The sequence below is a fragment of the Rattus rattus genome, chromosome 6 (genome assembly GCF_011064425.1).
Source record: "Rattus rattus isolate New Zealand chromosome 6, Rrattus_CSIRO_v1, whole genome shotgun sequence".
NCBI classification, from domain to species: domain Eukaryota; kingdom Metazoa; phylum Chordata; class Mammalia; order Rodentia; family Muridae; genus Rattus; species Rattus rattus.
The window spans coordinates 20,184,740-20,211,617 of NC_046159.1; the positions used below are offsets into that span (position 1 = coordinate 20,184,740).

Below are 26,878 nucleotides of genomic sequence, written 5' to 3' on the forward strand. Positions count from 1 at the left end.
CCTTTCTCACGGAGTAGGGACAGTTTAGACAGTAATGGGGTCATCTAGATAGAGGTGGTTGGTGGCCCAAGGCCTCTAGTTTGTTATTTCCATTCGTTCGGCGATGGGAATGCAGTCTTCTGCAGAAAAGATAGGGAGGGAGGAAAGGGAGAAAAGCAAGGCTGGGGGCCCTTCTGAGGGCTCTCTGGGGCTGTGAGGACTGCTGGGAAATGTGCTATTCTCTTAGTGAGCTGTGGAGCCCCGCTGTGCAGAGGGCCCAGCTCTCATCGTTCTGTGGCTTTTCTCTTTTCGCACTCACTGGCTTGTCTGTGTGGTGCTGGAGGCAGCCTGGCTTTGATGAGAAGACACAGCAGCCAGCCTGAGGGAGGCTCGGAAACCAATGACAATAAACTGGTGACGTAGTGTGGCTTTGTCAGCTTTTGTTTCTGGAATAAAATACTGGACGGCAACTGTCTATGATGAAGCTTGTAGTTCTGTTTTAGAGGTAAAATAAGAACAAGAAGCAGAGGGGAAGGGTGCTTGGGGGGCCAGGTTTCTTTCTTTTCTGTCTTCAAGAGAAGTAGCCTTTGCTTTCACTGTCCTGAGGATGTCGCACTTGACTCCACCCCTTAAAGGGCCCACTACCTTAATTAATGCTACCCTGGAGATCAAGTCTTTGATACATGGGCTTTGGTGGGGGCACATCAGCCATTTTCAAGCTGTAGCAGTATCTAGCTGGGTAAAGAAGGAAGGAGAGTGAAGGGAGGGGAGGGTGTTGGTGACAGGCACAAGGCTGGGGCACTGTATGGGCAGTAGCTGTTATGGCTATGAGCAATGTCTTCAAACTGAGCAGGGCGAATATTGACTTCTGACCTCTGACCTCTGGCTAGATATCTAACATCTTCTAGCTTCCTCAGCAGGGATGGGAACAGGTCTCTTCTGAAAAGCACTTGACCTGGACAGAGGGAGGACAGGTATCTTCTCTATGTATGGGAGTGAGATGGGGTTGAGGACCAGGCCACACTCTGTGTCTGGGTGACACAGCCTGCCATTTCCAGGTCCCCCTCAGTCCCTTCTCCATCCTTCAAAGCAGGCAAATGATTCCTCCCAGCTTCCTGTTAACAGATGTGGACAGTAGGGTAAGGAGAGGTGGGGACAAAGAGGGAGGGGTCAGAACACTGGCCTCTTTCTGTACTCCACAGTCCTGGAAGTGGGAACAGGGGTGAGTGTAGACAGAATCAGATTTACTGTGAGGGATCCTGGGTCATCCCTCGGCCCCAGGGGCCTTCCACTGTGTTTAGGCCATCCCTCTGTAGGCTTCCTTGCATGTATGTGACTCAACCTCCGGGGTCTGTTTTTCCCCCTGTACTTTTTTATTTCTTTTGCTGGTGACTGAACTAATTTCTCTTCTTGCAATTTTCACAATATATTTTGAAGCAAGTTAGTTCTGGGGGAGGTACTTTGAAATCCTGTAAACATTCCATTCTCCATGTGTTACATCTATCTCTCTGTCACTCTGTCTCTCCACATCTACCTATTTATCTATGTATCTATCATCTATCTATGTATCTATCATCTATCTATCTACATATCTATGTATCTATATATGAATGCATGTATGTGTGTATGTAGCTATCTATCTATGTATCTATGTATCTAAGTATCTATTTATCTATGTATCTATCTGTATCTATGTATCTATTTATCTATATATCTATCTTTGTATGTATATATATGTATGTATGTATGTATCTACTATTTATCTATATATCTATCTTTGTATGTATGTATATATGTATGTATGTATGTATGTATCTATCTATCTATCTAATCTATCATCTATCATATCTATCATCTATCTCTTATCTCTATCATTTTCTATTATCACCCATCTCCACCATGTATCTTTCATCTACCATGTATACCTATCTTCTAATATTTTATATACATTATCTACGCTGTCTATGGCTATCATCTATCATCTATCAATCATCTCTCATCCATTTCTACCATCAATCTGTTTGCCCACCATCTATCATCTTGTTATCACTTTTATACTTATTCATAATTTTACTTATTAATTATAACACTTTGACTGCCCATCCATACTGTACTTGGTGGGTTTTATCTGGCTATCAGTACTTCAATTCCAACCAGCCCTGATTGGGTCTCTGAGGGCATCTTACGTCTGGCCCCTGTGTACTTTCCCCTTTTTCCCTAGATTCCGATTTCTTAGCTCCAGCTGTTACGGCTCATCTTGCACTTCATCTGCCTCTGTTCTTCAATTGGCCATTTCCCCCAAGGTCCTTGAAGAGACAATAGTAACCAGAAACTAAGAAGGGACAGGACATGTTCTCGGCTCTAGGGTGTCAGGGTCTCTCAAGGCAGAGATCTGGGACACAAAGTATTATGTGATATATGTATGTGCATACATGTATATGTATGTGCATGCCTGCATGTGTTTTATATATGTGTGTGGTGTATGTTGTATGTGTATATATATGGTATATATACATGTATGCGTTGTGTGTGTGCTATGTGTGTATGTGTATGTGTGTGTATTGTGAGTATGTGTATATGTGTGCACGCATGTCTGTGATGGATATGTGTATACACACATATACAATACTGTCTTCACTGTCTTCATCCCCTGCTGAAGCTGAACTCATGTGACTCCTCCACTGCTAACCCAGCCCCATGAGTCCACCTTCGGTTTCCCCCTTTTTATATCCAGACCTCCTTCCTCTGACATTGAAAAGCCACAGTCCTGTTATTGACATATTGGCTTACAGGATCACTCCTCCGGCATGTAACCAATCTCTCTGAGTCCTCAGCCTCCTGACTCATGTACATGTTTCGTCACTTGGCCCCCTGTGCTGGACCCTCGTCCTCTGCCTTAAAGGGGGCATCTTCCACTCTGGAGCACCATTGCCCCACCCAGAATGCTCTTCTGAGGAATGTCATCTTCTCACAACTTGGTGTTGGATGGCCAGGCTGGGCCACTCTCTCCTGATTGAGGCTTTCCCACCCCATGCTGTGCCCTGCAGCATCTATTTCCCCCCTCCCCCTTCCCCTTCCTCTCCCTTCTCCCCACCCCCCAGCATGGATATCTAGTTTGCTCAGCCCCAGCCCATTCATTTCATGCCCTGGATTTTTAAGGATCATACTTGGTTCTTTTTGGTCTCATGCTTTACTGAAGCAAAGGCCTGTGAAGGCTAGACCACTGTCACCAACACCCACCCCCCTAGTCATCCTTATATCTCAGGCCTGCCCACCCAAATACACTGTACCAACAAGGGAGCCCCAGGCCTAGTGGCCTTCATTTCTTCCTCTTTACAAGTTAGAACAGGTGGGTGGGGCTGGCGACATCGCAAGCAGGCCACATCCCCTGAACCAGCTTACTCAGCCTTGGCATGTGTCCTCGACAGAGGACAGCTTGACTGCGTGAGCGCTTCCATGGAGATGAGTTAGACATGCCGCCGTCACCGGTTGTATGAGTGTCGGCAGTGTGGGCGGTGGGCCATAAATAACAACAAGCACACAAAATACCTGCTCCCTCTCCACTTCCGCGGGGGGCCCCTGGGGTGGGTTTATTCACATGAAGACACACACGTACTGAAAGCCACCTGCACAGACGGGGCCACCTTCACGTGACTCGATCCACACGTGGCTCGTGCCTGTTTCAGTCACTTTTCTCTGACTTAAACACCAGCAACTATTATTTCCTCCTCGACAGAAACGGGGGGGTGGGGTGGGGACTGGAGGAGGAGGGGCGGAAGAAAGGCTGCTGAAAGCCCCCTCACTTGTGAAGCTTGGCAACAGGGCAGGGGTTAAAGTTGTGCGACTCTGTAAACAGACCAGAAAGGTGTAATCTGTTTGCTCTCCAGAAAACCAAAGATACCTCTGTTTTCTTCACCTTGGGCGTATGCCTAAGGCTACACGTGTCAGATGGACGGGACCTTAGGGTAGCTGACACTACAGTGGCAGGGGACACAGGGGTCTCTGTAATCCAACCCTGAAGGACTCTGCCGTGTCACTGCACAATGAAGAGTGACTGCTCTATAGAGCAGGTAACACCCAAGGCATAGCTTGAGATTGTGAGGTCCAGCGTCCAGCACATGACCTTGCATAGATTAGGTACTCACGAAAGGTTAGCTGTGTGTTATTCAAACTGATGCTGTGTAATTGCAAGTCAGTTCCATGACGGGCACTTGCACAGTCTTGGGGTGACTCCACTGACAAAACCTCACTGCCAGGCACCTGGACTGCTCTGTTCATCAGAAAGCATCTCTCCACTGAAGTGGATTCTGCCTCCTTACTGCTCTCCTGACGTTCTGTTCCTCTTCTCTTGGACCACACTGCCGAAGAGTCGTCTCCGCTCCCACAAGCCCAGGTTATTCTCCTAGTTTCCCCCTGACTATGCTTCACTGGGCCTTGGCTCAGCCCCTTTCTTCTGGGCCAGACACACTGTGCATGGTAGTTCCCACTGGCCCCACTGGCAGATTCCATATTAAGTTGCTCCCAGTGGGAGCTAGATGGCCATGTGTGGACGTAGTCTCCCCAAAGGCTGCTGGAAGGTGTTGTCACCAAACCTTTAACTACCTGGTGTACTCTCAGGTGGAAGCCTAGCTGAGAGACCTACTTCATATTCATCTAAACATCCGGGTTGTTCAATTAAGTCTTCACGACCAACCACAAAGATTCTCTCATTTATTCCTTGCCTGGGGTCCTGGCTCCCAGCAGCACACTAGCGGCGCGTTCAGTAACATCCCGCGGTGACTGTGGAAGTCTTTGCAAGATGCCTACAGTCATGCGCACAGCGGTCAGCTCTGGAATGGCAGGCTGCTTGTAAACCTGCACGAAAACCTGTCACTCCATTAGGATAACTTTGAGCTGACGCTTGCCTTTTCTCCATCTTGGGACACTGTCTGGGCCCACTCCTGGCTCACATCCATCTGGGCCAATGCAGCTAGTCACCTAAGATGAGTTACTGTGTGTGCCTCAGTTTCTTCTTCTGTGAAATGGGAACCATGGTGACTCAGACCTCACGGTGTCGCTGTGCCTCAGTTTCTTCTTCTGTGAAATGGGAACCATGGTGACTCAGACCTCACGGTGTCGCTGTGGAGACCTGGTGGTTACTGTGCAGTTCGTGGTGGTTCTTTATGTGAGCCTGCAGGGCCATGAGACATAGTCGGCAGGTCTGAGGAAGGGATGCAGTCACTTCTGTGGCTTGAAATTGGTCCTTGTGTGTTTCCACAACCCGTACTGCGAAGTTCTAAGGACCACGCTTTGGCTCCTTGGAGATTCAGTCCAGTATCTCTAGCACAGTACGGAACAGAACAGCGCTGGTGGGCAGGCGGCAGCCAGTTCCTGTTAGCCGTTGTTATTATTATCATTTCATTTATTAACTTGACAAATGATGCTGTCCAAAGAAGAAATGAGATTAATCACGTAAAACTGTTTTGAATGAACCTGTACCCGAAGCTCCGGGCGATCTCCTTTTCCTAACTGCAGCGAAATGATCCATTAGTAATTTTATTGATTCGGCCTTTCGAGCATTATTGTCCCATATGCCAGGCCCCATGCTAGGTATTACAGGAGTTCGACACGTGACTGGGAAAACAAAAAGTCACTGCTGTCACGAAGCTTCTAGCCTCACAAAGATGCCTGGTCACAAAAGCAGTGAACAAAGGCTACTGCGTAATTAGAAGTGAATGTGCTTAGAGAGAACAGGCGAGGCAGCTGGGGCCCCCCCATGCATTAGCACGGACGATCGTGGAGGCGTGTGGGAGCAGCTCCCTGCTTGCTAGAGAGAGCCAGTCTTCCGGTCTTGCACTTGCTTCTCTCAACCCTGCCCTGAGTGGTCTCCTGTACCCAGTGAGCTTCAGAAGAAAGGTTTACATCCTAGGTATTAGCAGATAGATACATTGTCTCGTAAACTCCCAACACCCATCTCCCTTTTCCCCCAACTGCCCCCCTCTCCTCGCTCTCCCTCGGATCTGGTCAGCATTTGTAAACACTATCAGTAAAGGAATAGCTTTCTGAAGAGAAGGCTTTGAGGCAGGGACTTGACGATTTAGAGCAGAGGCCAGCCATTCTGTGGGGACAGGACAAGCATTTTATATTGGGGACTAACGTACAGTTGCCCCTCAATGTCCATGAAGGATTAGTTCTGGGACCCCACTGAGGATACTAAGAGCCAAGCATGTGCAAGTCCCCTTAATAAAATAGCATAGTATTTGTACTATGTAGATTTCGAATGTTTCTTGTGCCTATTCTCCACATACTCTAAATCCTCTCCACATGCCTTAGAACAGCTAACACCATGGAAACGCTATGTAAATAGTTGCTATACGATGCTGCCTAAGGAATAAAGACAATAACATCTGTGCTCAGCCCAGACACCACTTGACTTTCAAATCTTTGTTCCCGGGTGGCCCAATCTGTGGATAAAAAAAAAAAACATTCAGTGGCAGAGGGTCATCTGTGTAAATCTCCTGTGGTGAGGAATTTTTTTTTTCCTCTCTTTTGTTGGCTTCTGGCCTGGTTATAGGGTGAGAATGAGACTCTGTGTGTGTGTGTGTGTGTGTGTGTGTGTGTGTGTGTATGTGTGTATGAGACTGTGTGTGTGTGTTTGTGTGTGTGTGTTTGTGTGTGTGTGTGTGGGTGTGTGTGTTTGTGTGTGTGTGTGTGTGTGCGTGGTGTGTGTGTGTGTATGAGAGACTGTGTGTGTGTGTGTGTGTGTGTGTGTGTGTGTGTGTGTGTGTGTGTGTTCTTCTGGACAACTGAGTCCAGCAGAAGCCATTCTGCCCGGGACCATTTCTTTCTTAATAACCATGTCAGCCAGGCTTGCAAGGTCACCTACCCTTGGCCAGTATGCTAAGTGCTAAGCAGGCTAGAGCACGCCAATGCTTCTCAGTGTTCAGGGATGGCTTGGGGTAGGGAGGAGTCCTCAGATGTCTTTGATGGAAAGAGCGTTAATACACTTCTGGTAGGATACATGGCAGGGGCTGTCTTCAGTAAAAAAAAAAAGTTAAAAATAAAAATAAAGAGGCCTGTGGCTAAAGCCAACAGGTCTAGGAGTCCAAGTTGAGCAGACTGGTCCCCCAAGACCCAGATTTGACTAGGATAGGAAGCTCGCCCTGCGGGAAGCATGGAGTCTCGGCTCCCTGCTCTCAGCGGAATCGGGATTTGGACCTACCTGTGCCATTTCAATGGAGTCTGTTGGGTACAGTGCCACTGGATAAGCAGATAGAGATTCTGATGGTTTCTTTCTCCATCACCAGTGCCCTGTAGTGTGCAGGCCCCGATTCTGTGAGAGAGACTTGCTGGGTACCTGGGTCCTGCAGAACACAGGGCACAGAGGGAAAGTATGGGTTGCTGACAGGAAGATTAGTAGCTCTGGCCACGCCTCGCTGCCTGCCATTGCTGGGCCTGCCCTTCCTTTGCTTCCACGAGGAGCTGTGAGAAGGACAAGACCGTGCTTCCCTCTTCTCCACCTCTCACGTACCTGCTCCATGTGCACAACCGTCACAGGTGGTAGGAGGTCGGAAATGATTGCACCCATTCACCAGGTGGGGCAGGATCCCCACTGAGGCTGCGTGAGCTGCTCCGGTGACTCAGTGGGACCCCAGTTCTCTTAGTAGGCAGATGAAAGCAGCCACCTTGTCTCCGGGAGGATGGCTAAGTCAATAACACACAGGAAGTCACTCTTCAAGCCACTGTCCAAGTACGGATGATTTTTTTTTTTTACCGTTATAATTAGGACTTGTTTATAGATCTTTGATTTTTGTTTGTTTTTAGTTGTTTACCCATCTTCCCACCCGTGTAAGAAGTTTAGAATGTTTGTGGAGAGTCACGTGCCCCCTGCTAGACATTAGAAACAGGAGCTAAAATAGGCAACTAGGTGAGGGGGTCATGGGCTGATGACTAAAGAGAATGGTGGTGTGGTGACTCTAGGTGTCACCAAAACCAGGAGACTAAGCAAAGTGCATGGAGAGAACGAACAGGGATTTTGTTGTGGATACAGTGACAGATGTGTGGGACTTTGTGACTCACGACGGGTTTTCTGTCCTGGAGAATGTGACCTTATTGTTCACTTTTCTATGGGACAGAATTAGCACTTGCATTGGCATGATGGCTCATGCCGATACTCTAGCACTTACGAGGCTCACGCTGAAGGTTCTGTAGAACCTAGGACTAGGTTTGAGGCTAGTAAAGGACACATAGTGAATTTCAGGCCAGCCTGGGCTACGGTATGTGATCCTATCTCAATAAAACAAAAACAAACAACAACAACAACAAAAAACAAAGAGTAAGTAAATAAAGTATATAAAAGTAGAATCAAATGGATAATTAAAATAAAATTAAATGGCAGGCCATGAACTTCAGACTTTATTGGTGCATCTGATTTTGATGGAGACATTGAAATCCCAAACCAGATTAGGCTGGTCTAGTTTATTTTGTAAATAACCACTCAAATAAGAAAAAGAGGGAGAGGGAGAGAAAATGAGAGAGAGAGAGAGAGAGAGAGAGAGAGATCCCATTAAAATCAACAACAACTAAACTAAATTCTGGTTTTCTAATTTTCCAACTGAAGCCACAGGGTAAAAGCTCCCAAGTTAGAGCCGATGGCTCCCCACGGTACACTTAGCTATGATTAATCACTGTAGAATTTATGAGCTGGGGTCCTGTCGCAGCTAGTCGAACAAACTTTCCATCATACTTATGGCCTGCCTGGGAACACAGCTCCGGATAGTGACCTCAAAGCCACCTTGAACTTATGCTGTCCTGGTGATGGGGGGGTCCAGACTGAGCAAGGGGTTCTGCAGCTGTTCAGAGCCTGGGGTTCCTGCTTCTACCCCACAAAGAGCCTCTCTGGGCACAAGGGCAGCAGAGCTTTGTATGCGTGCCTACACAGTCCCATGAGCTAGCCTCATGCTTAGTGAGAACCAGTAGTCCCCCAAGCCACTGACATGTGCCCTGTCCCAGTAAGGCCACATCTTGCGGCCCGTGAAGCTGAATACGGATGTCACAGGTGTTGGCTATGGACATCTAGAGAGTCTCTGGTGAACTGTATATGGGTCTGGTTACTTTTCTCAGGGCCGTGACAAAGTCCCTGACCTTAAGGAGCAGCGAGTTCTTGGCTCACAGTTTGAGAGTAACTTCCATCCTGTCTGGGAAGGCCTGGTGGTGACATAATGCATCAGACCATGTTGCCTCTGTAGGCGGGAAGCAGAGGGAGATGAATGATGGTGTTCATTCTCCCTTTGGACTATCAGGGAACCCAGTCCTACAACACAACTGGCAATATTCCGGTGTGTTCCCTCTTCAGTTAAATCTTTCTGGAAGCATCTTCACAGACACACCCAGAGGTAGCTCCATGCTGATTCCAAATCCAGTCACGTTGATGCTGGAGCTATGGGAAGCAGAGGGTGTGTGGTTTTATTCTAGCCCGATAGGCACATGTGTGTAGAATATTTCTGGGGTTCCTTCCCTGTTCCCTGTGTTGGTCTTCTAATTCATTAGCTACTATATTCTGTTCATCGTGGGTTACAATAGCTAAGTATACAGATAGGTAGATAGCTTAGGTAGGTAAGTAGATAGATAGATAGATAGATAGATAGATAGATAGATAGATAGATAGATAGATAGACAATGCATTTACTATATACATGCATACAGACACACATGGGTGATGATTAATACTGTCTACTTGACTTAGGAGATAATTTCTGGGCAAGTCTATGAGGGAGTTTCTATATTAAAGTAATCAGTATGGGAAGACCCATATTAACCATGGGATATCCATCATCCCATGGGATAGAATTCAGGACTGAATAAAGATAGGAAGTAAACTAAGAACCAGTTCATCTCTCTGATTCCTGAGTGCAGATGCAGCAGAACAGGCTGCCTCATGTTCCTGCCACCATGGTTTCCCTGTCAATAGTCTGTGTGTCCTCAAACCATGACCCCTTTCTTCCTTAAGTAATTTCCTTCTTTAAGCATCTCCGAGGTCATCCTAGGTAAAACCTTGTATTGAGCAGCAGAGTGGGGCTATAAATCCCAGAGGCAGAAGTGGGTATCATCCTTGGCCATATGGAGGCCATGCCCTATTACAAGGTAACAAAGGATCCAAAGCTTTACCCCTGCAGATAAACAGGAGGGAAGGGCCTTAGCGGACGTGTAAACAGAAAAACAAAACAGAAGGCTGTTCAACAGTGTAAAACTGTGGACAAAGCAAACTAAGCCAGGCTTTGCAAGCTGATGTCATACAGAAGGCTGTGAGTGTGCATGGCAGCTCTTTCTCAGCGAGAAGTAAGTTAGGGACTGTGTGGGCTCTTAACTCTGTCCCTTTGGGAATCCTCACGGTGTGCCACGGGTCCTTCTTTTAGCTAAATTCTTTTGTTGTGATCTCAAGACGCCAAAGAACCACAGGCTTAACACTTGACTCTCCCACTTGTTCCAAAATTTTTAGGGCAGTCTGGCTTCACTTTGTATTTCCTTCTTGGGAATGAGGTCACAAGTGGTGACCAGGTAGGGCACACAGGCATCCCTGATGGGCGGTGAGGGTGGATAGCTGCGAGCAATGTTGGACACTTTATAAAGTCTGATTGAGCCTTGGTTAACCACGAGGGCGAGGGAGCTACCATTAGGCTGCTGATAGCACCCTCAACCCTGAAGACACTACTCAGTGGCCCTGCCTCTGTGCCTTTTGCTATAGAGGAGTCTTCAGTAGAAACTGCCTTGGATTCCAGACAAACATGGTCTATTTGGTCCGTGGCTCTGAGGTCTGGGCTTCTGTTCGGTTCTGTTAGCAAAGCTTGGGTATTCTGTGATTTTTTTCCCCAGGGGCTGTCACAGAAGTAGTGTTTGAGAGCTTTGAGGTGTGGCCCTTCAGGGGAAATGTTCAGAAGGGACCAGGCAATTGACACAACACCTCTCCAGTGCTACAGCACACACTATGGTTGTGTTTTCTCTCCATCTGTGCATCAAAGAATACAAAAATCATGGGTCCTGTGTCCACTGATTGAAAGCCCAACTAAGATCACTCTCTTGTTGCAATGGGATTGGAAGTCACTTTTCACAGGGGCCCTATCCCTCTCTCCACCCTCCATTATTAAATAAGTAATGTGTCTGCCATGCCTTCTGTTGAGCCTCAGCTACAGGCCTGGCACTTTGATGTGTTGCTTAATCTTAATACAACCAGCCCAGACAGAGCCCTCATGCTCTTTGGTATTCTTTAGGGATTTGCATTGGCCTTGCATGGCCAAGTGTGTAAAAGCAGACAGCTAATTAGAAGACCCAGAGCATTTAATCCCGGGTTTCTCCGTCTGCTGAATCCATGGTGGTCTTGTCAAAACACCAGTTTGCTTCCCTCACAGACATGAGGTGGGCACCCGCTGAGCGCGGGACCGTGGCTGTGTGCAGACGCAAGAGCAACGCGCACAGCATCCTTTCCCCAGTTTGGGTCTGGGTCCTCATGATCACCTGTCATGGAGCAGAGGTGTGCACTGCAGGGAAGTTAAAGTCTCATTCCATCAGACTCGGACTCTGTTTCTACTGCCACCATCTCATCTCGAGACCTCAGTTTCCTTAGACGTAAGAGAAAGGAGGATGGTAATGTGCTTACTGCCTGAGGCAGGTTGCGTGATGTGGTGTATCCTGGAGGCTTAGCCTAGAGTCAGATGCAGAGTTACCATCCAGTACCTTTGTTGAGGGGGCACACTCAAGAAGCTTTCAAAGAGCTTAGCCTGTTCTCAATGACTGAGTAAATTCCTCCGGTTGAGGAGGTAAGTCACATCCTAAAAGCAGGCTGGGTCCTCGCACACACAGCACAGCTCTGGGCTCTTGTTTTCTAGTCATTACCATATTTAAGGGCAAAGTGGAGGAGGTGGAGCTGCCAGTGGAGAAGGTGGACATCATCATCAGCGAGTGGATGGGCTACTGTCTGTTCTACGAGTCCATGCTCAACACCGTGATCTTTGCCAGGGACAAGTGGTTGGTAAGTGGTCCGCGTGCTCGCTCCGGTGGCTATCTTGCCACATTTCCAGTAGCTTCCAACCTGGAGAAATGTGATAACTTTAGAGAGAATGGGCTAGGGGATCACCTGTCTTGGGGCTCTCTCTTCAAAGCACAAATGCTTCAGGGGACTGAGTGATCAACTCTGGCCCACTATGCCCATCTATCAGAATGTACAATATAGCAAGGTCTAACTTTGTCCTCTCTGGTTAGAGCAGAGACTCATTTGGTAAGACTGCTAGAGTGCCAGGGGTTAGCCTTGGCTTCTCTGAGACACAAGGCTGCTTTTCTGCCCCCTTTTTATTTGCCACCTATATGTCACTTGCCCTTTTAGCTTCCCTGACCCTTCAGATTCTCCCCACTCCAAATAAACGTGGAACATTCCTGCCGTGTCCAGCGATGCTGTCAGTCCACAGAGTGAGAAATGCTGGCAAGGGGGTGCTCGTCCGGTGATTCTATGTGCAGTTCAAAATGTGATGTCTTTGTCAGGTGAATAGATTACGAGACCCATTTCCCCACAATTCATCAACAGAAACCTGGAGGGCTCATGTTTCCAGACCGGGCAGCTTTGTACGTGGTAGCAATTGAAGACAGACAGTACAAGGACTTCAAAATCCACTGTAAGTCGTATTCCAGGTTTGTGTTGAATTTCCATTGGGTACTGGGTGGGGGGCGGGGGGCAGGGATGGTGAGAAAAACTTCAGGGTGGACAGTCCATGTCATAGAAGAGTTTTTCTAGGACCCTTTCTGGAGTCCTCTCTGGAGTCCTCTCTGTTCCCAAGGGCACAAGGTCTACAGAGAATACACAAACAATGTAACTGGTAAATGGTCTTGGTGGTGAGAATGGAGTGCGGCACCAGGCAGTGGGAATCATGAGAACAGCAGGACAGAAGGAATGTGCAGCTAGACATGGCATATCTCCCATCGAGCCAATCATTTTGAATCATGCCTCAGTGAGAGTCATTTTGGTCAAATTCACCTTGATCCCTCATCACGTTAGGTAAAATGTGGATTCTTTTCTGAGTTTCCTTCAAGAATACATGAAGTAGGGGGAGGAGCAGAAACTCCCAATCAATCAGATGTGTGTGTGTGTGTGTATTCATATGTAAATATGTATCCATTATGTCTTACAAGTTACAATAGCATCTTCTTTCTTTCATGTGTGGTGGTACATGCCTATAACCCAGCATTCAGAAGGCTGCGATGGAAACATCGTAAGTTCAAAGCTAGCCTAGGCTATATAGCAAGACCCCCATGCTTCTCCCCCTAACAAAAGAAGCAGATGTGATAGGTAGCTCATTCCTATAATCTCAGCATTTGGCTGAGGCAGAAGGATTATCTCAAGTGCAATGCCAGCCTGAGCTACAGGCCCTGTCTCAAAGCAAAACAAATTTTAATAATCCTTGCCAATATTTTGTCTGGTTGTAAAGGACTATTTTTACTCTATTTCATTTTAAAGGGTATATTTCTTAGTGACATGGCCCTGGTATTTGGTGGAATGTTACTCAGTATATTTCTGTCAGGTGAGATGTGACCACGTCACCAGGAACTGCACATGACAGAGGAGCAAAGAGCCCTTTCAACACACCAGCACACCAGCATTCAAGTCAGAAGCAAGAGGAGGTCTAAGATGCACAACCCTGTGTCTGGGTTCTCCTGCCTACAGGCTGGCTGTGAATGGTTCATAGCTTATTCACACACCCTTCTGGAAGCTGAAAGTCTAAGGGCCAAAGATTAGAGTCAAAGTTCAGAGGGCAGAAATGAAGGAGTGGCCATGCCTTGGAAACCTTCTAGGTCACTGTCATTTCTTATATTTGACCCCAAGAAAGGAGGACAGCAGTCTCTGAACGAAATTTAAAAGATGTGGGATGCCTTGGGGTGAATGTTTTGACACCTGCCAAACCAAGGATTTTAAATGTGAGCTTTGCCATTTTCTGACTGAGTAACCTTGAACTAGTTCCCTGACTTTGAGAGGTGATGTCGTCAATCTCAGTGATTCACAAGGACTAAATCAGAATACACATTCTGTGGTGTGTGAAGGAATAGGCCAGGTATAGCCTTTGAAGGAGTAACCCAGCATCTCTTATTCTGTTCTGGGCTCGCCCAAGCCTGCTGGCCTCTGGTGGCTTGAAATCTAGGCCACACATCTTCCCATCAAAGACTGAAGAAGCTACTGAGAGGTCAGCAGTGGTCAAGTGTATGTGTAAAACAAATGCAGATCAGGCTGGAACTACATTTTGGGGCTTGTGAGTCGTAATCGTTCTGTGCAGCATGTAGAGAGAACATTCAAACACATTCTTCACTCACATCTACTTAAATATTTATTGTGCTCCTAGGACTGCTCCTTATGGAGCTGCCTTCTATTTTCCAGAACAAATTTACCTCCTCCCCTTTCCCTCCCTGGAAGCAGTTGGGAGCAGGCACAGTTGGAACCAGTTGGAGCAGGCACATTCTGAACCCACCAGAGGAAGGGATTGTGGCTGCCACTTAGGGCCAGCCCAGAACTGGAGAACATGTAGTTTATTCTTGCAGTTCCTACCACTAGGTTTACAGTTCTGGAAAAGAGAAAAACAAATGAATTAATGACCAATCAAACAAAACCTGACAACTAATGAACAAAACCAAAAATCAGGCCCCATTTTTTTCCCTTGTAAAGTGTTTACTTTGGAGTTCTTTTTTAAAGGTTGACTGTAGTTTTGTGGCAGAGTACTTACCTAATTTCAGCCACCAGCACCACAAGAAAAGAAACAAAGGCAACAACAAACATCAACAAAATCCTAAATCCCCAATGAACAAGAGTCTTACATTTATACTTTATTTAGGGTACAGCTAAGTTTCCTACTTATTTTTTTTTTAATTTTTAAAATACATTTTTTTAGGTAAAGAAAAGAGGCCCATTTACAGAAATGTGTTTTTAAACAACAGTTTTCCGTTGCTGGTTACCAAGGGAACAGTTATCGGCAAGTTTCAATTACCCCAAGAACCACAAGGAACAGTGTGAACATGGGTTGGAAGAGTGGGGCTTACCCAGCCCTACAGAAAGTAGACTGTTGAGGTTGAAAGCTTTTCCCCCATCTCCTCTCCCTTTCCTCCTTTCCTCTCTCCCCCTCTCCCCGTCTCCTCCCCTTTCTTAGCCATGTACATACAACAAAATACAGGTCCAACCCTTAGTTTATTGACTAGCTAAAGGGGGAAGCTGGCAGAGAGAGTCCTGGCTTGGGGTCTTTGTGTTTTATTGGATAAAACAAGTAATAACCAATTAGAAGAATGTACAGACTGTGCTTGAATCTGGAAGAAGAGCAATCAGAGAAAACAGTCCCCCACTGCAGAGACATATGGAGCCTCAAACTTGGGTCACTATTCCATCTCATTCCTGGCACAAACCACCCAATACTCCAGCCAGTGGAAGGCCAAAGGGTGGGGCGCCTGAACTGGTATAGAGGCAGCCACGCTGTGGCTGGAGGGCTGAAGCATGAACTCTCTTGGAAGGTCTGGGGAGGACTATTTGGTTTTTCCACTCTCTACTCCCTCCATCCAGAGCTCTGCTCTTGGATCTATACCTTTCTATGTGAGGAAATTCCCCCCATTGTTTGCTTTGCTCCTGGCACGCTACATGCATGAGGGTAGTATAAACACCTTCCATTCTGCCTAGAGAGGCTGTAAATGTAGTTTCAGGTACCCTTGGCTCCTGGAGGCATTCTGAGCCAGCAGCCCTGGCCTTCAGCCCTCACAGAGAAACTCAGGCCTTTGCCATCAGAGAAAGAGGAGGGGTAACTGCTATGCTATCCAATGAGTATTCTGTTTGCTTATCAAGGCTGTGCATTTCTGTTTCTTTTTCAGACATTATCTCTTTGTGTGTGTGCGTGTGTATTTTTTTAGGTCTCTCTCTCTCTCTCTCTCTCTCTCTCTCTCTCTCTCTCTCTCCTTCCCCTCCTCCCCTCTCTCCCTCTCTCCAGTTTTCCTTTGATTCGTCTGGGCGTGTTTTTCCTTGCATGCGTCCTGATTAGGGTTATTGTACAATGCTTGGGTCTGCAGGTTGATTACCATATCTGGAAAAAATGTAGACATCACCCATACAAATGAATGGTTCTTTTTTTCTGTCTGATCATTCTCACCTTCAGGGAGTTTCATTACAAATGTGTTTGACATTATACTGTGGATGCCGGATTTTTTTTTCTCACAGTGCTTAAGTTTGGGTTATTTTTACTGAGCCAGTTTCAGGTTTATTGATTATTTCCTCAATGTGTTCATCCATTCCACTAACAAGATCATGACAGGATTTCTTCTCTGACTGCATGATTCTGGTTTAAAGAATTTCATTGGCCTTTATGTTTCCCTCTCAGTGATCAAGTTTTCTATCATCTATTGCATACCCTTTCCCTTCCCCTTGGGATTCCTTAGCCTGTTTGCTATAGTTATGTGACAGTCTCTGTTGCCTGGGCAATTAGAGCACCTTAGCTGTAGCTGGACCTGACCTAGCCTTTCCCTTTGGATATTATCTTTTCATTGTCTTGTAAGTCTTCACTGACGCTGGGCGCTGTGTGTTAAACAGCAACACGGAGAGATGGGAGAGAGTTATACCCAGCAAAGAGGCCTTTTCCTCTGACAGGCTTTTGGAATAGAGGCTTCAGTCAGGGGCTTGTGGTCAGGGGCTTAGATGTTGTTACCTTAATAGCATTTGTTATGATGGTGTACCACGGTCTGTTTCAGAATAAGTGTCAACCTATCAACAAAAGATTTGCAAGCTCCTCTGATGTTACTTAGTCAACGGCTGCACTTCAACAGACCATATCCTCGAGATAGCAAATCAACACACCTGATTAACTTCCTCTCATCTCTGCTTTCACCTTTGTTAAGAGAGGCTGGTGGAAAACGAATGGACAGCACACTCCCCCCAACCCAAAAGGGTATCTCTAAAATTGCTGGGTGCTCTGTCACCAAATAGCTGGAGTAAGACAGTCTATCTGGGGACGCAAGACATTATTTGGCCCCAGTAGAGGTAACTAGGGAACCAAGCTGCTAGGAAAGGAGCATTCCATTTGTGAATACCTTCAGCTTGAAAGACACCAGCTGTGGGCCCGCGCTGTGCCAGATGTTGTGGAGGCCAAGGACATAGAAGGGCCCACAGTAGCTGGAAGAGGATTCAAACAGGACATGAGCTCTTAAGTTCATAGCTTCAGGACTTAAAAAGACCTCAAAAGATCAACCAGCATGAAAGTTTCCCACGTCTATGAAAGTCTTGAGTCTCCCATCCAGAGGTCCTGGTCCAGTAGGTCTGGTCCTAGCCCAGACTTTACACTTTAAAAAGCATTGCAGATGATTCCAGAATACATAACCACTAAACCAAACCCTTCCTTTTACACTTAAGATTAGAGATAGAGAAGCAAGAAGCGGCAAGAGCTTCCCATCTTGGTGTTCAAACCACATCATGAGGGCTGCCACAGTCAAGGTCTAGCTTTGCTTCTGGCACTGTCTCTGGTACTTTGCATATAGGAAGCCATCAATGCTCATAAGGGCACTGACAGCTTCATTTTAAAGAAACAGAGACCGAGGCTGAGTGAGGCTTCGTGCTTATGTAAAGTTACACAACAGAGCTCAGTGGAACAGCTCAGGTTTGAATTCCAGACACCCAGGCCATCAACCACCACCCATGCCATCTCCAGGGTTTTTGTTGGCCACCCGTGTAGAAGGTTTCCTGGAGGGACTGAAAGAACATGTGCACAGCTATGGGTTTCTTCATGGAGGGGGTTAAACCTAAGGCAGGGTGTCTCAGTACCTATGTGTCATCTGGGAAGAGGATGGATAGCTGTCTCCAGATTCTCTAGGGTAGTCTTCTGTGAGGTCTACCCTGCTGCCCACTGGATGGATTTTCCCTACAATGTGATGTTTGTATGTATGTATGTATGTATGTATGTATGTATGTATGTATGTATGTATGTATCAATCTATCTATCCATCTACTCACCTGCCCATCCAATCCATCCACCTATACATCCATCTACCCATCTACCTACCTATCTTCCTACCTACCTATCTATCCATCCATCCACCCATCCATCATCTACCTATCTACCTACTTACCTATCTATCATCTATCAGTCATCTATCTATCTATCTATCTATCTATCTATCTATCATCTATCTATCTATCTATCTATCTATCTATCTATCTATCTATCTATCTATCCATCCACCCAGGCATCATCTATCTACAATCTACCTACCTATTATCTATCTATCTATCTATCTATCTATCTATCTATCTATCTATCATCTATCTCTCTATCTCATCTATCATCTATATATCTATTTTGAAGACAGAGTTTCATGTAATCAGGCTGACTTCAAACTCACTATAGAACCAAGGCTGACCTTGAACTATTGGGTCTCCCACCTCTACCCGTGAGGGCTAGGATCAGAGGTGTGTTACCACCACACTTAGTTTTATGCAGTGCTGGCAATGGAACCCAAGGCTTCCTTGTGCCAGGCAAACACTCTACCAGATGAGTTGCCTCCCCAGCCCCCACAATGTGGGTCTCAAGTTTGGCACCAGCCTCTGGTGATTGAATGGGCCATGACTGGCATCTTCCCTGCAGGCAGGAGCTCACCAGCGCTCACCCTCTGGGAAATGATTGTTCTCCCTGACTGCTTCCCCCACCCCAGAGATCTTTGTGTACCTTGGAAAAGAACAGCAGTTCTTTCACTGGCCATTCCGCACCTCCCTCTTCCACACCCACTCTCTTCAACACACATACAGGGACCCAAGTTCCCTGAGGCCCCATTTGTGTGATGAACACTAAAAGAAAATTTATAGTTAATAAGGTTTTAGACAAAAGCATCTTTACTTCAAAGCATTTCTAAACCCCTCAGAATAAACAGATAAATGAAATCCACCTTGCCAGTGACCAGAACCCCTGCTCAGGCTCTCTCTTGTCAGGGAGAACCTTGCGTGCTCACATGTGTTTACCCTGGCACACAGCCGAAAGGCTAGGGTCAGCTTGACTCTATTCCTAGCTCCACGTTGATGTCACTGGGCTGGTGTGTAACTTTGTTTTAGGGTTTGTGCGTGAGCCAGATGCCAACTATCTGGGCCAGTTTTCTCATGCATAGCCCGGAGGTGCCCTCAGGGGGTTGTTGGGTACATTGAGCAAAGGTAATTAACCAGTAATAGTAATTAGCACCATCACTAAAGGGTGGTCTTAGGCCACCAAAGTCACTTACCTGATTCTGCACCCTGAGTCTGCTTTCTTCCCAAGGCATTTCATGAGAAGCCAAGAGGCCCAGAGCCCCAAGAATGGTTGCCACCCACATAGGGTGATTTCTTAAGATATGAACCCCAAGTGAGTGCTTTTCAGCCCTATGACATGGAAAGCAATTAGCACTCTTCTGGACCCACCTGCTGTGCAAGCTGAGCTTCTGAGAAACTTGGGTGGGAGTGGGGGTGGGGGAGTCTGCCCAGTGCCCAGAGAGCGAGGTATGGGGCCAGGCCTCAAACATGACTCTGTTCCCTGAAGGGATCATGGTTCTCTCAGCTGCACTAAAGGTTCAGATAGGTCTTTAGGGGACAGGATGCTTAGGCAGAAGCCCAGAAACAGGAAAGTAAAAGGCCTGGAGAGGAGACGGCAAGCACATGTCAGAAAAGGTGACACACCATGTGGGTAATGGCCCTAGCCTTGCTGCCATTCTTCTAGAGAACTTCTCAAGAAGTTTCCCAGCCTGCCTGACCCCTGCTCATCTAACAGATGTGTGGGGTGTGTTTGGGGGTCCTGATGCCTGCCTTCATGACTCTTTTTTCCCTCAGGGTGGGAGAACGTCTATGGCTTTGACATGACTTGCATCCGGGATGTTGCTATGAAGGAGCCCCTGGTGGATATCGTGGACCCAAAGCAAGTGGTGACCAATGCCTGTTTAATAAAGGTCAGGAGACTCGTCACGGTTGGCCTGGGTATGCTAAGGACCTAGCTGTGCCACTCTGGAGTAATGTCAGTTCCTGCCTGGCTCCCCATCGAGGGCACCAAGGCCCCTTTAGTCAGAGCCCGGTGACAAGTCAGAAGCTAGCGATCTCACTGAGCAAGACGCCGGAGGCGACTCCAGGGTGACACTGCTGCAAGGGGGACCCAGAGTGGTGACCCTGGTGATGGGAGTGAGGCTGAGGGGAGAAGAGTTAGAGACCGCACTGCTGGGAGGCAGGAGGGATACGGAGACTCAAGATGGGTGATCAATTCTACCCTTCAGACCCCATGATACTGCCCCTCCAAGTACATATCAGGTGCACATGGACGTTGTCTCCAGCCCATCCTGGAGCCTCCTCTTTTGTCTGTGCTCTGAACATCTTTTCTTACAAGGTTTTCTTCAGCGCAGATGACTAACTGGTTAGCATCTTTGCTATACTGGTTTCTGATCTATTATTATTATTATTATTATTATTATTATTATTATTATTATTATTATTAATCCAAACATGCCTAATTAGAAAGAGTAACAAATACACATTAAACCCATCCTTACCTCTTTCCCCACCCCTGCTCCTCCCGGGAGCCACCACTGCTCAAGTCCAGTTGGATCTTTTCTGTTTTAGCACTCCCGTGTGCTAGCGTATCATATAGTGAAATGGATACAAGCGGCCTGGGACTGTCTCTAGCTTTCCGGGTTGGAAGACATCCATTTCATACGGTGCGAGTTCATTTTCTGGTGTGGCTCCTTATGTAAGTCTCATCAACCCACCTGTCTCTCTTTCTGCTAGGGCATCCTCCTCTGCTCTGGGCCCCTGGGGCTCCCTTGCTTTCTGGAAGTCTGGGATTGGTGGCTTGAAGCATTTCTAGCAGAAGTGAGGGGGCCAACTAATGGTCTCCAAAGTTGAGGGGAAGCTTCTAAAGGCTGCTGTTTACCCACATGAGGAAACCACTGTTTGGACACAGGATCCACTGAAGCCCCTAGTCTTGACCATCCCTGAGGCATTGGAAAGGGTCACCTGATGACCCTCAGTTTGCAGCGTCCTGCCTAAGAGGTTTGGCTTCAGGTCTGAGTCTTGGCCTCTCATTCTTAGCACATCCCTTCCCTGGTACTGGCCAGAGCCATGGGGAGGAAATACAGCCACCTCTTCCTACAAACCCTGTACCCCTGAGGCCTTTCCTTCTTGGAACTCTGAAGAATAACAAGAAAAACGAGGGAGGACCACTCTCGGGGCAAGACGTGCCCCTCAAAATTCAGGTCTTTGGTCTCTGTGTTCCAGGAGGCTAAGGGGGGAGGTCAGAAAGTCCAAGGCCTTCTCGGGCAACTTAGCTTGACTCTGTCTCAAAAACCAAAGCAAGAAGGGGAGAAATCAACGCAGTAGTTCTAGAGCACTTGCCTAGCATGTGCCAGCCTCAGAGTTCAACCCTCAGTACCACGGACAGACTAATTCCAGAATAGGTAGAAGTCAACTTGTGCTATTGACATAGTGGTCACAGCTGCCATCAGTGACTGTGTGAAGCAGCCTTAGCTTAGGGATACTGTCTGTCCGTGTTCTGGGGTACCAGGTGGCCTTTTACCCTTGCTCATTGCTACATGGCCACTGTGTTTCGCTGTGTTAGCTGCTGGTGTCCTCAGACTGTTAAGTTTTGCCCCATCCTCAGCTCCCACGTGTCTTCTCTCTTTTCCTCCTCCTCTTTTCCTGGATCCTAGATGGGTGCCAGCAAGATCCTTGCCATGGCCTTAGATACTGGGTGTGTTCACATACTACACATCCAGACTAGATAAAGAAGGAGTCTGGGAAGGTTGGGTGTCACATCTGCTCCCCTGTAACCCCAGAAGTGCTGTGTGTCTTGGGTCTATGGACTCCACTCGGTGGCGATGCCCCTTAGCTCACTGTCAATGCTGCCCTGTGACCCTTCTTCCTCTCAGTGTTTTCTGAGATCGTTTGCTCCACGGTGTTCTCTCCCACCTCTCTCCCTCTCTCTCTCTCTCTCTCTCTCTCTCTCTCTCTCTCTCTCTCTCTCTCTCTCTGCTGCAGCAGCATCTCACTGAACCTTCTGGGAAAACACTTGCCCTTCTTCACACACTTAATTGCTGTTTTCATAGCTATTAACACTGCCGAGTGTGACACTTTATTATAATTAAGACTCTGTTTTGACCAGACTTCTGCCTGGAGACATCTATTTGTGACATTACTGAGAGGTGGGGTAGCAGAGGCCAGGAGCTTTTCTGAAGCTTATTCCCGGAGGATCCCTATGCTATCTGGGGTTGCCTGAGGCCAAGGCAGTGAATTTTCTTGAGGTCTCAAGGGTACAGATGCGAGACAAAGAACCCTTTCAGCAATAGCTCTTGGGCTCTGGGGCGTCAATGGGGATAACTGTGGCTGAGCTGTGGACCGGGACATGCACCTGGGCCCTGAGCCTTTGGATCCCCAAAGCCTTGCTTGGTCTGATCTAATTCCCACAGATGGGACCCATCTGCCTCTGCTGTTGTCACTTTAATCCATAGCTTCATCGCCCTTTGCCTGGAAGCCTTTTCTTCCCTCAGAGGCCGCCATTAAGATGCAAATGTCTCCAGGACCCAGGGAATACTGTCAGCTAACACAAGACATGACAGTTGACATTTGCTTGATGGATGGTCAGAGAGACTTGTCTGGAGATGGGATTCCTGCTAGATGGTTTATGTGGTGTGTGTGTGTGTGTGTGTGTGTGTGTGTGTGTGTGTGTGTGTGTGTGTGTGTACCATGAACCCAAGCTCGTTGCTCACTACCAGAAAGGCTAATAGCTCCAGAATAGGTTGTTGGGGCAAGGACCAGCAGGATCATCTTGCCTTGGCTTTGCAGGCTGATATAAGGAAATGTGTGGGCACTTGAGATTAGTAGACTCCAGGACATAAATCACTAGCGGTCTTCTCCAATGTGTAGACTGCTGCTGTTCACTGTGGTCACTGGCTGTCTTAGGTCCTCTAAACCTAAAGTAAAATGACTGATCAGAAAGTCACTGCAAGATATGACGGGAGACACCTGTAATTCCGGCACTGGGAGGTGGAGACAAGAGATCAGGGTTCAAGGCCAGCCTCATCTACTTAGTCAGTTGGACCAGCCTGGTCTATGAGAGACCCTGTCTCCAAAACAAAGGCCAAATCAAACATAGCGAATCTATGATTCCTGTTTTATTTTGTTTTTTAAATTATTTTTTCCAGGAGAAGTTAATGCTGCAGTGAATTATAACATAGAAAGCATTGATTTACCCCTAAGAATGAGAAAGAGGACAAAGGGACTACTTTGCTGGAAGACCCCAGGGGTTGGGGAGGATAGAGAAAAACACCTTACTCCGAGGGCCAGAGACAGGCAACTGTAGTCAGACTAGATAGTGAAATGCAGTTTTTGCACAGCAGGTGGGCTTCATTCAGAGTGTCACTTACCGCAAAGCCAGCATGAAACCAGTAACACATTGATCGCTGCGTAGTTTCCCAAATTAATAGCTTTAGAATCAACTAGAGGGTGTGGAGGTGGAAGCTTATATAGGTTCTTCCTAAGTAATGCTTACGTATAGGTTTATGTGTCTCTGTGTGTGTGTGTGTGTGTGTGTGTGTGTGTGTGTGTGTGTGCTCATTCCTATGCGTATGTGCACATGTATTTATGTGCACAGTGAAACACAGAAAAGTGATAGGTGGGGAGATTTACAAGGTTTGTGTGTAAGTCAGAGGGAGTCTCTGAAGGTTATAGACGAGGAGTGGCAGTTTGAGAGCCTAAGTGATTGTGAAAGAAAGGCCAGGAAGGAAGGAAATGCTCCAGGCAGGGAGACCTGTTCTGGGAGGATGGTGAGCCCACGCCTGTCAGTGCTCAATTATATACCAAGGACACACAAGACAATGAAGTGTATAGCTTCTGTCCCCAGAAGGATCCATTCTAATGGCAGGGGTTTAGAATGGAGGTGACAAGGCCCCAGCATAAGAGCCAGAAGTCAAGCTGGGATGGTGGCTGAGGATCAAAAAGGAAAGATTCAGGGACCTTGACAGGACCTGGTTGAGGAGGCAGAAAGGCACCAAGTGCATATGCGCACCGTTAATCACTGTTCAGTTCCCCTGAGGCGGTCTCTTGATTTCTGGAGCTACAGGCGACTCAGAGGAGGTGTGGCTTAGAGGGACAGAGAACAGGAGAAAGTCTGTCAGATACCTCCCCTGAAGAGGTTTCCTACCCTTGAACAACCCCCTGCAGTCCCCATGCACTCCTAGGCTGGTTCTGTGCTGAAGGGAGGGGTGGGGATCAGACTTGAATGCAGACAGAGCCCCGCAGCAGAGCGATTCCCAGCAGGAGGGTGAAGAGTCTGGTATGGTGGTCAGTCAACATTACAGGTTAGAAACATTAGCGGATGAAGGGCCAGATATCACAAGAGAAACAAGCACCAAGTTGGGAGCGGGTCACACTTGGAAAAGGTTAAAGGGCCCACGTCAGCTGGAGTGGACATCCAGTGTGCCCTGTGGGTGGAACTCGGGGCAACAGGTCTGGGATCTTCCCAGCACTGCACAAATGCTTGCCTGTGGAAGGCACTATATAGTATATGAGAGGATCAGCATCACTGTGCTGTCAGTAAGGTCAAGAGGATGTCCATCGTGATAGGAAATTTTACACCATCTACGGTGGCCCCTCTGACCCAAGGTTCACCCTTCTGTTACTTCTCATTTTCCACCTTTGCTTTAGAAACTATGCAGTTTCCGCCTCATGGAATGCTCCACCTGACCCTGCATCCCTGCCTCATGCTGCCAACTACTAGAGGGCTTTACTTTCTAATCCTGCATCTGCCCTCTTTCCAGCCAATCTGAGAGAGTGCTCCCCCTTCCCCAAGGGTAAAGAGGCCCTTTACCCAATGGCATTTTGTTTCTTCCTGGATCTTGTTGCTGGGTCTCTGGAACACTGCCTGGAGTCACCAGGCACACGGATATCTGGCTATCTTTCCCAGAGTCCCACAGAGAGTGGGGACACCCGAACGTGAGAGAAGCTCTCCTTTGAGTCTCACCAGCATCTGTCTTGATGCTTCTTAAGCTCCGGTAGGATTTCCTGTCTCAGGACAGGAAACAAGCAGCAGGTTCATCAGCATCCTTCTCCCACAGGAGAAACAGCACACTGGGAACCGTCTCTCCGTTACACTTGCTTTCCACACGACATCGATTTCCAGTCGCTCTCCAGCTGAACTCGTGAGAATTATTGGTTCTCGGTGTTCTGCTTTCCCCAGCCCAAACTGAGACTTCTCGCCTTGTGTTTTCCCTTCTTATTTATTTTTTAAACCCAGTCCAGCCTTGTTATAAACGGTCAGTGGAACTCCCTTCAGCCCGTCTTATGTTTCACTCCTGAGGCAACACTTGGTGTTCCTAACTTGGAGAACTTGAACACACACAAAAAAAGAAAATGGTGGTGGCTGGGGGATGAGTCTTCCTATTCATGGGAGACCTGGAGGACCCTGCTCTTTTGATTCTTGCGCCTCTCCAGGTCTCTCCAGGTAATAAAGATGCCGACCGTGGGGGCCTAACACTTTGTGAATGACTGCAAGAAGGCAGTAGTGCTCGGTTGGCCACTGGAAGCCATTTTGACTTGGTTTGGTGACATGTGGCTTCCTCCCCCAGCGGACATACCTTCCTGGTTCTCTTAGATGTGGACTTAGTCCCGTTTGAACCATTCTCTCCTAGTACCTTCCACCTTTGGAAAAGATGGAGGAGGTAGTTGGAAGGGCGGTGGGTCCACCTGGAAGCCACCCCGAAGTAGTGGCTAATCCAGTTTCTCTAGGGGTTGAGGCTGCTGGGCCCAGCATGGCAGAAGTTGTAAGCTTCCGGTTTCTTTCTCCTCTGCGCTGCAGGAAGTGGACATTTACACTGTGAAGACAGAAGAGCTGTCTTTTACATCTGCCTTCTGCCTGCAGATACAGCGCAACGACTATGTCCATGCCCTCGTCACCTACTTTAATATTGAATTTACCAAGTGCCACAAGAAAATGGGTTTTTCTACAGGTGAGTTCTCTACTGGATCTCTGGAACTTCCGCTCTGTGCATTCTCGGTGGTGGTTTCTCTTCAACTAAGACTCATACTAACCCACAGATCCATTCATTCATAAATAAATTTGTTTGTTCATAAGGATAGAGCTCTGAGATCAATCACCCCACTCCAAAGATTTCGGCTCTCAACACCAACACACTCACTGAAACCCACATTTCCAGCACGCGGGTTTCGGCAGACACATTCAAATCATGTCCTCTGCCTACTCTGTCTTGAGAGGTGCCTCATAGCCTTTGGGACAGGCAGCGGATGGCTCCATGATTTGGCCCTAGCCCTCCAATAGGTTCTCAGATTTCTCCTTGCTGGGCACGCCCAAGCTCTTTCCCATCACTCCTAAAATAGAAGACAGCTGCCCTGAGCTCCCTCCCGTGCCTTAGGCTCAGGGGATTTCATGCCCGGGCCATGGCTTCTGCATGTTCATTTGGGAAGTGACCCAGGAATAAGGAGAGGCTCCTTTATCAGAGGGAACTTGTTACCCCTGTTTCTGTGGTAGTCTGCGTAAGTTGCCAGGACAAAGGTCCACAGATTGAGTGCCCTGTGTATGAGTTCCTGGAAACTGAGTGTGCACTCAGTGGCAGAGAGAATGTTCTACTATATGTATGTAATTTCTTAGCTAGGTGGGGATGGAGATTCTTTTCTTTTAACTTGTGGACAGGAGGCAGAAGACTCCTGGTATCCAATATCTGGCCAGATGTGGTAGTGCACACCTTCCATCTCAGCACTTGGGAGGCGGATGCAGGTGGATTGCTGTGAGTTTGAGGTTGGCCTTGTCTACATAGTGCACACACACACACACACACACACACACACACACACACACACACACACACACACACACGTCCAATTCCACAAAGTCTTGCTTTGGATACAATGTTT

General features: G+C 47.4%; 1 protein-coding gene across 1 annotated transcript in view; it reads left to right on the forward strand.

The window, feature by feature from the left end:
- Prmt8 (protein arginine methyltransferase 8) overlaps positions 1-26,878 on the forward strand; it is an 81,182-nt gene that overhangs the window by 46,575 nt on the left and 7,729 nt on the right. The window contains exons 5-8 of the mRNA XM_032905608.1: positions 11,841-11,983; positions 12,533-12,620; positions 19,802-19,917; positions 25,806-25,956. Coding sequence (XP_032761499.1) covers positions 11,841-11,983; positions 12,533-12,620; positions 19,802-19,917; positions 25,806-25,956 — 498 coding nt within the window. The remainder of the gene's footprint in view (positions 1-11,840; positions 11,984-12,532; positions 12,621-19,801; positions 19,918-25,805; positions 25,957-26,878) is intronic.